Raw genomic sequence first — 14,324 nt, forward strand, 5'->3', positions numbered from 1 at the left:
AATCACATCCTGTTCCCTCCTCTCCCTTCGCCCTCACCAACCATGAATATACTTTGTCTTTTAGATTTGCCTGTTCTAGATATTTCGTGTAAATGGAATCCTACAATATGTAGCCTCTTAAATCAGGCTTCTTCCACTTAGTGTAATGTTTCCGAGGTTAATCTATGTTGCAGCACAAGTACATACTTCGTTCCTGTTTGTGGCTGAATAATATTGCCATTCCAGATGATATCACATTTGTTTCTCTCCTCATCAGCTGAGACACATTTGAATTGTTTCTACTTTGTGGCTATTATGAACAATGCTGCTATGAACACCTGTGCACAAGTTTTTGTGCAAACAGACTTTTCCAGTTCTTTTGGGTATGTATCTAGGAGTGAAAATGCTGAGTCGTTGGTAATAACCCTATGTTTAACTTTTTGAGAAACTGCCAAAGTACTTCCCCAAATTTCAGCATTTTACATTCTCACCAGCAGTATAGGAAGAGTTCCAATTTCTCCACATCCTTGGTGGAACTGATTTTTTATATGGTGTGTGGTAAAAGTCAAGATCAACTTTTTCCCCCCAACGTGGATATTCAATTACCCAGCACTGCTTATTGAGATCATCCCTTCCCAACTGAACTGCAGAGTCATTATGGCAGAAAACAAGTGTCTATAACATATACACATAGTGGGTCTATCTCTGAACTGGATTCTGTGCTGTTGGCCTGTCTTGTTGTCCCTGACGCCAGTACCACGCAGTCCAAATTATGATAACATTAAAATAAGTCTTGATATCTGGAGATTTAAGTCCTCTGACTCTGTTCTTTTTCAAAAATTATTTTAGGTATTCTTGAGTCTTTTGCATTTCTACCTTTTAGACTCAGCTTATCAATTTATAACCACACTCTCACACCACCCCACCCCTTGCTAGTTTACTGTATCTAGAGATTAATTCTAGAAGAACTGACATCTTCTTAATATTGAGTCTTTTAATCTATGAACTTAAGCTACCCTGCCATTTTAATGTTTCTTAATATTGTATTGTCTTCCATGTAGAAGACTTGAAAATTCTTGGACAGATTCATTCCTGGGTTGTTTCCTGAAGCTACTATATATGGTTTCATTTAAATTTTTTCACTTCAAATGATTTGTTGCTGGTATATAAAAATATGAAAAATCAATACTGGCCTGAAAAAATCAATTCTGCAACCCTGTTAAATTTGTATTCTAATAGTTTATCTGTAGGTTTCCGGGGATACTGTCATTCATAATCATTTTTCTCTGTGAAAAACAACAGTTTTGCTTCTTTCTTTCTAATCTGTACCTATCTTTTATTTAAGAATTAATTTTCTTTTTGTCTTATTGTTCTAAACAACAGAACTTCAAGGGCCATACAGGAGAGAAATAGCTAGACAGAAATGGTGGTAGCAGACATCCTTGTGTTATTCCTAGTGTGAAGAGAAAATCTTTCTATAATTGACCATTAAGCAGGTTTATTGTAATTTTTTTTCATTAACTGATTCCTTGATTTGGCAAGCTTGCCTGGTCCTCCCATCTCCAGGACCTTTGTGACCCTGCTGATGGCTGTCAACTCCTCCGCAGGGGTGGCTATTGTCTGTTTGCTTGCTCTGTGTGGCACAGCGGGAGGACCCTTTCAGCTGAGTGGTAGAAAGGCTTCAAGCTCTGAGTGGGAAGGATGGGCTCATAGAAATCAAGGTGGACCACGGCTTAAAGAGACATAGGAAAGTGAGTGACAGTGTAGGTAGATTCAAGAAGCTCTACAGAAAGAGAAAAGTGCTGTGCAAAAGGGAGAAACCTTCACGACTGGGACAGTAGCCCATGTACACAAAAACTGGAAGGAGAAAGTTCAGTTTTTCTGAATGTACGTTCTTCAAAATTTTTTTTAAATTAAAAAAAAAATTTTTTTTTTAATGTAGGCTTCAGACCCAGCCTGGAGCACAACCTGGGGCTTGAACTCACGACCCTGAGATTAAGACCTGATCTGAGATAAAGGGTTGGACGCTTAACTGACTGAGCCACCCATGTGCCCCTGAATGTAAGTTCTACAGTCAGAAAATACAGAAGGAAGCTAGTTTAATTTCAGAAAGCATGGGGTTTTATGTCAATTCTCAAAATTTTATTTTGGATTACTCATGAGTAGGGTAACACCACTGTTGTTGTTGTTGTTATTATTATTATTATTTTGGTAAATTTTGTTACTATGGAGAGGTTTAAACCTATATGAAGTACACAGAATAGTATAGTGACTCCTTATGTACCTGCCATGCCGCTGCCACCAAAGACATCATCATTCTCATCACACTGCATCTATGCTTCTAATCCAGTGGCTCTCACTGGGGGTGGTTTGGTTGTACCCTCACTTGTGCTCGGATGTCTGGCGATGTCTGCAGACATCTTCCCTTGTCACAATCGGGACGGTGTTGCTGGCGGCTAATGGGTAATGGTGAAGGGCGCTGCCAAACGTCCCACAATGCACCCAACAGCCCCACAGGTTCCCCGGCCTGAAATGTCAATGGTGCAGAGGGTGAGAAACCCTGCTGTCAGTGCTCTATCCTTCACTTAATTTGGGGGGGGTAAAATGTACATATATTGGGAGGTACAATTCTGAACTGTAGAATTCTGACAAATGGATTTAGCCTTTGTAACGCACACCCCTCTCCTAAGTTTCTGCATAAAACCTTTATCAGAGTCAACCATCTTTCTTCTATTCCTACTTTGCTGAGGTGGTAGTTGGTGAGTTTTTAAATCTATCGCTTATGGGAATTACACTGTTATTGATCCACTTGCTTTTTTATTTTTTATAGATTTTATTTATTTATTTGACAGAAAGAGAGCACAAGCAGGCAGAGCAGCAGGCAGAGGGAGAAGGAGAAGCAGACTCTCTGCTGAGCAGGGATCCCGATGTGGGGCTTGATCCCAGGACCCTGGGATCATGACCTGAGCCGAAGGCAGCCGCTTAACTGACTGAGCCACCCAGGCACCCCGTCCACTTGCTTTTTTAAAAGGTGTGCTGAACTCCACACTTAGAGGAGATTTACTGGGATTTACCGAGAACTGTGCCCAGGAATAACCATTCTATTTTCTCATTCTTCCAACTGCCATTATGCACATACTACCTGATTACCTGATTCTCTTTTTCCTTTTCCTTGGTGTTTGGGCTTAAAAAAAAAAAAAAAAATCTAAATTTTGCTTTAAATATTTTTTTCCAGATGATTTTGAATTCTGTGCATTTTTAAAAAGTCAATATGGTCAAAATGTAGTGTATGTGTATGTGTATGTGATGGAATATTATTCGGCCTTAAGAAGGAAGGAAATTTTGAAACATGGATAAACCCTGAAGACACACTAAAGTGAAATAAGCCAGACACAAAAGGACAGATATTGTATGATTCTACTCAGATGAGGTATGTAGAGCAGTCATATTCACAGGGATAGGAAGGTGAATGGTGGCTGCCAGGAGGGAATGGGAAGCTACTGTTTCATTGGAATGGAGTTTCAGTTTAAGACGATGACAAGGTCTGCTGGTGGAGAGGTGCACAACAATGGGAAGGGACTTAATACTACTGTACACCTAAAAGTGGTTCAGATGGTCAACTTTATGTTATGTATGTTTTACCACAATAAAAACAGGGTCAGTATGTATATGAAGACAATATAAAGGAAAAGAAAATAGCTTCACAGGCGATATACTGCTCAAAATATTTCAGACTCTGTAATATGATACATCCGGAAGGGGTGTGTGAGAGTTTGATTCAGTGCTCTTATTTAAACATGAGAAAACTGAGCCTAGATCAGGGAAGCAATGGCTCATGATCATAGGGACCAATAATAGCAGAGTAAGGACTGGACCTCAAGTCTTGGGATCCTTTTCCCCCCATACCATATTGTGCTGCTTCCTATATGGTAAGTTTGTGCAAATGGATTGCATTTCTCTTGTGTGCTCAGTCACAGACGCCATTGCCATAAGACTAATTAATGACCCTGCAAATCCTGTAAGATCTCTGAAAGATCACCATCTAGGAAGAAGCATTACAAATAGTGGTACGGTTCAGTTCCATGTGCCCCTGCAATTGCTCAAGAGGACTCTGGGGTCCACAGATAAATAATTCACTTTATATAGTAATCAGGAAGAGAATAAAGAACAGGGAAATGTCTCCTTTCCTATTTTTGGCACAAGTATTGAAGATAATCTAAATTTAGGATCTAGTGCCTTTGTGGCAAAGCAAAGGCAGCCGAGATCAGGCAAAATCTTGGCTTTCAATTCCACAGCTTTTGTGAAAGCTTGGATTAGAGCTGCTACAAGACCTGAGTCAGAATCTGTTGCAGGCTTTGTAAACTACCTGATTCCTGTGGTTCTGTTGCCCAAGTAACCGCACCTCCAGCTTTAGGACTGCACGCTTTCTCAGCCCAGGTACTCAGGGCAAGCGTGGACCCGCCTACACCTGAACTTCATGTGGGTATCTAACAGGGATCACCTTGCCCTTCAGTTCCCACCCGTGCCCACTTCCGGACTGGGATCCCTTATCACACACTCCCATTTGCCTTGTGAACAAAGTAAAATCCAGCTTTGCAGATGGTTTTCTCATGCACATCTCAAAGCAGGAGTTAATTCTGGCCAAACTGCTGTTTTTCAGGAGATATGGGCTTTGACTCCCAAGCTGATTATTTTACCATTCTTTTGAAGAAGAGAAAATCTGAGGAGCACAGGTAGGATATTGGATTTCTGTGACAATATGAAAATATCATGGTTGTTAGACACTCAATCGGCTAGCATGGCCCACGCAAAGCTGCAGACTCACAAAAACATGTTCCCAACAGGCCAACTTTGTGTTCCAATGGCTTCGTCATGTCTAGAGACAGAACGTTAGGAACTCCTATCTCCAGAGCTTCTCTTAGATACAGAGATCATTACTGCACATCCTCTCTGATTGAGGCGCACAGAACGATCTCCCAGAGAACAGGTACTAATGACTGGAGACATGCTGGGGCATTATTCTGCCGTCTCCAACGGACAGAATTAGTTCTACGCTTATGACATTCAAGAGTCAAGAACTGCAAAACACTGAAACTCTATAGTCGGTGTCTGGATCTATGCAACTTCCCAGGAAGCTTTCTGAGACAACACTTTGGACTCTGGCTTTTAAAGCTGGTCAGCCAGACAGCTGCAGCAAGTAGCAACCAGACGTTGTGGGCAGGCGAGACGGGTATTGAAAGCAGAAACAAAGTCATGTTCTTGGTCTGAGCAAGCGAAAATCGGGAAAAGCCAGCCTCTGCTGAGGGCATACACGTGCCAGATGTTGCATCAAGGACTTGAAGTGCATGATCTTGTTCAATCCTCACTACTGCCCTGTAAGGCACAACTACGATCAATCCCTGTTTTCTAGATGAGGAAACTAACTTGCTGGGAGGTTTGCTGAAGGACGAGCAGTTGCTGTGTTGCCGAGATAGGATTCAGCTGCACACCTTCATCATTCTGGACCCCAGGACCTTCATGCTTACACCATTCTGCTTTTTCATAAGCTAGGAAGGCGATGGCCCTTACATAAAGAGTATAGAAACAGGGCACATATCAGAGTCAAGAGATTCCTGATGTTCACAGCCATTGCATCTCTGGCTGCGATATCTCATGAGGGACCCATGATGCACTGGGGCACAGGCCAACTTGCCATCTTCCGGAGACATGACTCGGGTCAGCAATGCTGAGGGCCCCGGGTGAGGGCAAGTCACTGAGCTGGGAAACAGCTGAGCCTCTGCCAAGTCAACTAACTCAGTGGAAGAGCAGGACTTATGGAAATGTCTTGAATTACATCGTCTCACTTAAAAATGTCGTTGGGAGTTCTTTCAAATATAAAAAGTAACCGAAACAGGTAAAATGTTGCTACCTAGAGGTCTAGAGAGGATTTCTTTTAATGAATACAGGGGAATCATTTAAGGTCAGGACACGAATAGCTTATATCTGAATAGGTGTTTATCAAGAATTAGGGGCTGAGTATTATTGCTTTTGTTTCTAAGGTAATTTAAACTGTTCTCCAAATTCAAGCAGCTCAAATTTCAGACAGTCTGGATAGGTGATGGCCGAAAAGAGGGGACTCCGCTGCAGCACATACCTCAACCCATCAATGCTGAGGTGACATAACTGGTGAGCAGAGGTGTCAAAGCACAGAATTCAAGTGAACAGGGTGGGGTTAATCACAGAAGGCTTCTTGGGTGAGGTGACTGACGTCTTAGTACCAAAAGGATAAGCCTTTCTTTGCTTGATACTCAGAAGTGTCTCTACCCAGCAACTAGAGGACCCAAAATAATCAGAGTCTTTGCCGCCCCCTCTGCCTGGACTCTTCACTCTTCTTTCTTCTCAAGGGCCAGCTTTTGGAGGAGCCTTCGTGGAGTGTCCAATCTGAAGCCATTATTCCTTCTTGCCCCTAAGATATTCTTTCACAGAACCTAGTTTTATACCCTTTAGCATACTTAAGGTAAAATTCTCTTCTCATTTATTTATTAACTCACATCTTATCTATCTCTTCTTACCCGGATGTGAGCACCTCAAAGGAGAGATCTTTTCTATCTTGTTCACTGTGGTACGCCTGTGCCCAGCACAATGCCTGGGTACGTAGTAGATGCTCGACAAAAATGGCTTAAATAAGCGGATGAATTAAGCTGCCAGGTCATCCTTCTGTCCCCAAACAGGAGAAATCAGCAATCTGATTTCTCCAGGGTAAATCCCTACTAGAAAGATTTGTGTTTGACCTAGGACAAAAGCCGTAAGAAAAAGGCTGATTCATCTCACCTGTTCTGCTCCCACCATGCTAATTGGCTTGCACTTGAAGAGGTGGGTTATGAACTTGGGAATGAAGGAGCTGTGGATTAAAAAAAAAAAAAGGACAAATTAGGCTTATTCTCTCTTTTTTAAGATTTTACTTATTTTAGAGGTAAAGAGCATGCACGAGCAGGGGGAGGAGCAGAGGGAGAGGGACAAGCAGACTCCACGCTGAGCCCCGATGCGGGGCTCAATCTCAGGACCCTGAGATCACGACCTGAGCCGAAATCAAGAGTCAGATGCTTAACAGACTGAGCCACCCAGGCACCTCAGGCTTATTTTCTTTTTGGTAAAGAAACGCAGAAACTTTTTTTTAAAGGCCCTACTTCCTTCTACAAGAAAACAGAAATCAAAGTAGATGCTATTATCGCCTCTCAGCAACCACTGCCTTCTGTTTCTTCCAGCCCAAACCGTGGTTTTATTTAGGTATATGTGGTCTTGGGATGCTGGGGAAAAGCTGATCCCTCCCAAACTGCAGAGGGGAATTCTAATTAGCCTTAGCCAGTCAGACCATGGCATTTCTGTGCTGACTGTTGGTGGTCCTGAGGTTGGGACATGACCTAAGCCGGCCACCCCGACCATAGGAGTGGACTTCAGTACATGGCTGTGGGAAGACGTCCTCTCTTCTTCAGGGTATTCTTATGTTTGGCTAGAACACCGAGAGCCATTTTACCATCATTCTAAGGATGAAGCCAGCCCCCAGGAGAGTAGGGTAGAGTAAGGAACTTGGGTCCTTAGTGACATTGCTGAACCACTGAATCAACCATTTTTGGATGTGTCCTACCTCTGACCTTCTGGTTATACGAAATACAAAGCTCACCTCATGTTTAAGTGAGTTTAAGTCACAGCTTCTCTTACTATCAGCTGAAAACGCCCTAACAGATGTGACAGTGAGATAGTCACAGGATGTTAAATGCAAAGACAGAAAATAATTGCTAAGGGAGTAACTGTCAGAATAAGGGAAAAATTTCATGATCTCTGAAAAATTTACTGGAGACTGAAGGGCAAGCTGGGTTGGGGGAAGGGAGTAGGAATTTTAACAGGTCAGGAGGGCTTTTTAGAAAAAACTGCAGGGCCTGAGGGAAAGCTGTTGTACAGGTGCAGAATGGAAGGTGTAGGAACAAGAAATGCCTATCACTGAGGCCAGACCCAGGGTGGACTGACCAGGAGAACACAGGGCCCATGACCAAGGAAGGAGCGATAATAAAACAGGACGTGGAGGTCAAGAGAAAGTGCTGGCTAGCACTTTCCTCTCCCACTCCACAAAAGCTGCTCTCAGAGCCATGACTCCCGCTCTCCTATTTCTCTACACATTCGTGCCTGCTCGTACCCGATGACGTACCGGCCACGTCACTGGAATGGCACTGGCCCCTCAATTCCAGCATAACCAGGACTCGGCCCCACCCTGGAGCCCAGGCTTAGTGGACCAGAGCTCACCTACCCAGTCATCCAACCCAGAAACCAGGAGTTCCCCAAGGCTGCTCCCTCTGCCTTCCACCCCAGTACCAATCAGTTCCCAGCCCTTCCCTTGAACTTCCCCACCCTCCTGACCACACCCACCCCTGCAGCCCTTACTCTCCTCACTTGAGCTCTTTCGATTCTTTCCTAACTGGTCTTGCTGCCTTCAGCCTCATCTTTGCAACTATCAGCTGCCAAAGGGATTTGCTGCGGATGCAAACAGGCTCAAGACCCTTCCCTGATTAAAATTCTTATAATGCCTGAAGACAAAGCCTTCTTGATTGTCTAGATTCTCTGTCCCCAGCTGTATCACGCTGAGCTGAGGCATCCTATGCTTGATTCTTCAGGCTACTTAATGCCTCTCTGTGCCTTTGCTGACCCTGCCCCCTGTGCCCAGAATGCCCTTCCCTGTGACCTTGTGGGTCACTACATACACATATCCTGTACCCTGCTCAAGGATTTCTCTCCTTATGAAGCCTTTCCTTGGTTACCTGCACCATACTCTACACAGAGCCCACAGACCTCTAGCCTAGCATATAACCCTCTTTACAATACTTATTTGCTTGCATGTTTTTTTCCCTCCACCTGACCGTAAGGAAAATGAAAATAGGGACCATGTCTACTAAGCCAAAGCACTTAATTCTGTGTCTGGGACATAGTAGGAGCTCAAATGGCGGCATGTTGAATGAAGAATAAATAATAACAAAATGGTAGCAGCTACCACGTTTGAATGCGACCTTGATACCAGCACTTTACCAGTTTATGCATGACTTCTCATTTTATCCTCTAAACCACTATTAAGAGATTTGTCTTACTGTCCCCATTCCTGAATGGAAGAGAATCAGTTTAGTGGTGAGGGAAGCTGCTTGTGGTTCAAACAGTAGTTTTTTTTTTTTTTTTTTTAAGACTTATTTATTTGGGGTGGGGAGGGGCAGAGGAAGTGGCTGGATCACACGACCTTGAGATTGGGACCTGAGCCAAAGGCAGAGGCTTAACCCACTGAGCCACCCAGGCAGCCCTCAAACAGTAGTTCTAATCGAGAGAGGTGATTTTGATGTCTAAACAGGAAAGACTGCTATTGCTTCAGAGACCAAATGGAAGCAAAAGCAAACATCTATGGCCTCACATTGATGAGCTAAGACAGGAAGTTAAAGAGAAAGAAAGATTAACTCCAGGGATCAGGTCTAAGGGGAGGTTTGCTGATCAGGAGGGAGAACGGGGACCATGTAGAAGGGATTCTTCAGGGCTCGAAACCAGAGCCAGGCCAAACAAGTAATGTGATACTGAGTTCATGACTAATTGCAACGGTACACACAGTTTATAACCGAAGTTACTTCTCTCTAGACCGTACCCTGGAATCGGTCGGCTCTGGGTGTGAGGCTACAAGAGTGGGGTGAGGAAAACACAGGGACCAGGAATGTGTCACGGGGAGGGGAGAAGTCCCAGCAGTGTGACCGGGGAATGGCCGGGGCTTCCCCAGTTGTGCAGGGTGGTGGTGGCTGCCCTTGCTGGGGAGGAATCTTGCCACAGCACTACTGCTGAAGTTTCTCCTCTTGGCTGGGGTTTTACAAGTTAGGGTACCGTGGATTAAATCAGAACACCACTTTTTCTGTCAGGGGTTAAACTTTTCCAGATGTGAGAGACGGGCATCCTATTCCCAGCTCACCCAAATATGAGCTTAGTAATAAAATTTAAGGGCTCCGAGAGAACGTGAGACTGAAGCTGGGACTAGCTAAGCAGATGGACCCTTTACTCACTTTGACGTTCGCTCAGTCAGACCCCTGTGCAACCGCACTGGAGATTTTTGGCCACAGTAAAATTTTACAGACACTGTTTCTACCCAGGATATGGGAGTGTCACAACATGATTTATCAGCAATGCCTTTAACACACACTGAAGAGCACTCAGGGAGCGAAGAGTATGTCAACTCCCGGGTCATCTGCCATATTGCAAACATTAATGCCTCCCTGGAGAGTCCACTCGAGCCTTTCTTGACAAACTGGAAACTGAAGCTAATGCACAAGCCCCCCCATAATTGTTGTTCCTTAGGGATTTATTTGTGAGGGAGAGAGCGAGCCTTAATTGAATACAAACCGGCAGAGATCTGGGGAAGATAGAAACCTGGAGCCCTAAATCCCCACCTTGGGAATGGGATGAGGACAACCTAAACACAGTAGCTCGGAATAGGCTGACCTTCCCGAAGCCCCTTCCTTGAGACGTGTGCCAAAACGCCTGTTTGCTCATTGGTCCGAGGAGACACTGACCCTCTACGTTCCCTGGCCTCCGGGGAAATGGTGCTATGGCCAGATGCTGCCTGGCAAGGGACCAAACCATTTATTTCCCTACTTCCAAATGTCAAGCCAGAAATGGCCACACACGAGAATGTAGCAGAAAGACATGTAGTGCAAGCGTTCACTTCATCTCCTTTGGCACTGGAAGCCCCTGCCTTGCTCTGCCCGGTTTCCAGTACCTTCCCTGGACTCAAGGATGTTCAGAAGCAAATAAATTCTGGCAGTCCCAGTAATATGTACTGTGGGAAAGGAGGAAGCGGAGGCTTATAAGAAATAGAACGGAGGGTTCCTACCCTTAAAAAGCTTATAATCTAGTTGGAGAGACAAATAATATACATGAAATCACTGAAAAATAATTTTAATTATCCAAGTCTGTGAGGAAGGAGGGGCACTGTTATGTCCACATCATTCAAAGTAACAGTTTCCCCAACTCATTTCTGAGTTTGTCTTCATTTGGTTGATGTCTTCATGCTCTTACTGCTGTCTGCAACTTTTTAAAGTAGTGGATTTAGTTTTATTATGTTTCTTTGGGGTACAAAAAATTAGCTCGCCTACAGGCACCAGAATAAACCCCAGCTGGATGGTGGGACACCTATATTGTAGGCATACAAGTGGTAAGTATGGCATTCAAAATAACCCAGTGATCAGAATGTTCCAGGGGCACTGGTGGTGGGGTGGGTCGGTCGGTTAAGGGTTCAACTTCTTTTTTTTTTTTAAAGATTTTATTTATTTATTTGACAGGTAGAGATCACAAGCATGCAGAAAGGCAGGCAGAGACAGAAAGAGGGGGAAGCCGGCTCCCAGCTGAGCAGAGAGCCCCATGTGGTACTCGATCCCAGGACCCTGGAATCATGACCTGAGCCGAAGGCAGAGGCTTTAACCCCACTGAGCCACCCAGGTGCCCCTAAGGGTTCAACTCTTGATCTTGGCTCAGGTCTTGATCTCAGGGTCATGAGTTCAAGCCCAGAGTTGGGCTCCAGGCATAGAGCCTACTTTAAAAAAAAAAAAAAGAAGAAGAAGAAGAAGAAGAAGAAGAAAAAAGAAGAATATTCCAGGACTTACTTTGCAAATTTAATGCAGAACTGAGTAAAGTATTTCCGCGTGGAAGCCAGGTTGTCACGGATGATAGGGACATTCTGCTTAATGTGAAGAATGACAGAGGTGACATAAGGGCTCTGGTCACCAACGTGCTCCACATTCTGCCACTGCATCTGAAAATGGAGATGGGGAAGAGAAACCTTTAGATCCCTCACAGGAGGACAGTCTGACCCGTTCTGGGAGAAGGGGCAGGCAGAGTGGCAATGAGGCTAGAGCTTAGCCTCACAACCACCATTTTATCTTGGGCAGTACTTCTTACCTCGTCTGCCTGGCTGACTGTGGATAAAAACAAATATGCCCACCTTATTCTGGCCAGTGAGGTGTTAGGTATCTTTTCCTAACCTGTCCCTCTGATGCTTTAAATAGCCTTCCCTTCCCATCCAAGTGGCCATCTTGTAAAGGAGCCCTCACCAGGCAGGTGAACTGGACGGTCCTATGGCTGTTCTGTCAGAAGAGGGGTTTGGGGGGACAGGGCAGGGGCAGCCACTTGTGAGCACGTTGGTAGCTTGGGAGAATGGAGCTGGCTGGGGCTAAGTGAAATGAAACCCAGATGAGGGCTACTTAGGTCTTTCTCTCAAGTAAATTGTGAAGAGGGGAGGATTTTTGAAAAAAGGGAACTGGACCTGATGTGACATATGTGACTTAACTTCAAAATAACCTAGAGTTAGGAGTAGATAAAATAAGATTAGTGAAGCTGGGTGACGGGTCCATGAGGTCTGTTATACTGTTTTCTCTACTTTTGCACACAATTGCAATTTTTCCATAATAAAACATTCAAACCTTACTCCTAAAACCTTTGAGATTCTGTTGGGATTTCCATCAAGGGAAAGAAAAGAAGATCCCTGGCCATTACAAAGGGGCGGTTCAGAGGATAAGACAGTGACATGAGGAAGAGGGCGGGAAAGGGGGGCAGGGACTGTGTGGATGGCAGGTGCGGGGCAGACCAGCACCACTGAGAGGACCCGAGTGACCCCTGAGCAAGCTGTGAACACAAAAGAGAGACCTGCTTGGCTCAAGCTCTAACCATATGAGAGTTGGGAGAAATGCTCTGGAACATGTCTATAGTAAAACCGGGAAGGACGCAATGCTACAGTGCCTCTCCCGCCTTGGATACAGAAGGAGAAGAGAGCCTGCGGAGCAGGTAGCAAATGGGCACTTTAATCCTGAAAAGAGTAGGAATGTCCAGGAGGAGTTCTGCTGAGTCAGCCTCTCTGAGTGGAGCTGGGCTGTCTGTTAAAAAGATCCGAAGCCAAACACACACCATATAATATGTTCATAGAAGGAGGGCAGTAGTTCTGAGGCCCTGATGTCTCTGGCAAGAAAACACCATTTTTTAAAATAGAGCTCTTGGGGAAAGGAAAAATTCAATACTAAAGGAACTTGTTTAAAAGAATCATATTGTGCACGAATGACTCCCCAGTGCCTGGGAAGCTTGAGTGACTCTACGTTTTGTCCTAATGTTTCCTCAAATCAGCAGATATTTATATTTTAAAAGCTTTAGGTATGTGTAAGCATATAAAAAAGCAGGAAGGACTTCCATCTTCATTTTAGAGATAAGAAAACCAAGCCCTAGAGACATTCAGTCTTATGCAAGGTTCCACAACAAAGTGCCAGAGAGAAAAAGGTCCCCAAATTTTTTATGGGGAAGAATCAGAAACAAACAATGGAGTAACAGTGGAAAGTTCTGTATGAACTGACTTTATAGTCTAATGCTTTGGTTATGTGTAATGTTTTCCTCATTATCTTTTTATCTTATTCAAAAGGCTTCTTCTCCCATCTGATTTCAGAGAGTTGACCCATCCAAACAGTGAGCACCCTAGGTGAGGAACTTAAATGAGCTCACAGGGTGAGGCCAAAACTGACAGATGCTGTTAATGTCTATACTTCATCTTCTCCCCAGGTCTGTAGCAACACCTGGAGCAGAGCATTCTGGGTAAACACGGAATCTGGGAAGGGAGTTCGATGCCCCTCTCCTCCAATGACCATGAATGACTATTGTTTTCCAAGTTGGCAGCATTTTGTATTTCAACATCTCAAAAAGTTAATAGATAATTGCCTGACTGAAGACAACCGTAAAAGGAGGTGGGGATGTGGCCTGTCACTGGCTACAAAGCAACTCTGAAACAAGACAGAGCGCGGGATGACGGACTCCAAGTTCCCGCTGGTGAGCTAACCCCTCTTGATCACCACTGGCCATGCCAGTACACATCCACATTTGCAATATATGTGAAAAGATCTAATTTGCTTTAATACCTTAGCCAGTTATGACTCTACTGGTCAAATTAAAAGAAGTATTAGCAAAAGCAAAGTAGATTTGTGAGTTTAAATTTAAGTCAGCTTAATGACATAGGAAAACTATTTAAGCTGCTGGAGAACAATGAAAGTTGATGTTGGTTTTACTATTCAAAAAAGAAAAATCTGCAAAATGTAATTAGCAATGACTCCGTCCAGTCACTACCTCAGATGGGTTGATGCTGGCCATCCCTATCCCAGATGACTTAAGGTTTGAGGTGTAACCTGAATGGCCCAAGATACAGACATGAGGACCCACCATAGGCAGGTCCCTTCGCCTGGCACTCTGCATACATCACCTCATTTACTATTCACACATGAGCTCATTGGGTTCTCACAGCAATCTTGTAGATGACGAAAGTAAAA

At 44.2% G+C, this 14,324-nt stretch overlaps 1 protein-coding gene across 1 annotated transcript in view; it reads right to left on the reverse strand.

Moving 5' to 3' along the window:
• VPS53 (VPS53 subunit of GARP complex) overlaps positions 1-14,324 on the reverse strand; it is a 135,074-nt gene that overhangs the window by 13,173 nt on the left and 107,577 nt on the right. The window contains exons 18-19 of the mRNA XM_080826206.1: positions 11,631-11,779; positions 6,790-6,859 (exon numbers count right to left, since the gene is read on the reverse strand). Of these exons, the coding sequence (XP_080682332.1) occupies positions 6,790-6,859; positions 11,631-11,779 (219 nt within the window). The remainder of the gene's footprint in view (positions 1-6,789; positions 6,860-11,630; positions 11,780-14,324) is intronic.

The sequence above is a fragment of the Martes martes genome (genome assembly GCF_963455335.1).
Source record: "Martes martes genome assembly, chromosome: 16".
Taxonomy (NCBI): domain Eukaryota; kingdom Metazoa; phylum Chordata; class Mammalia; order Carnivora; family Mustelidae; genus Martes; species Martes martes.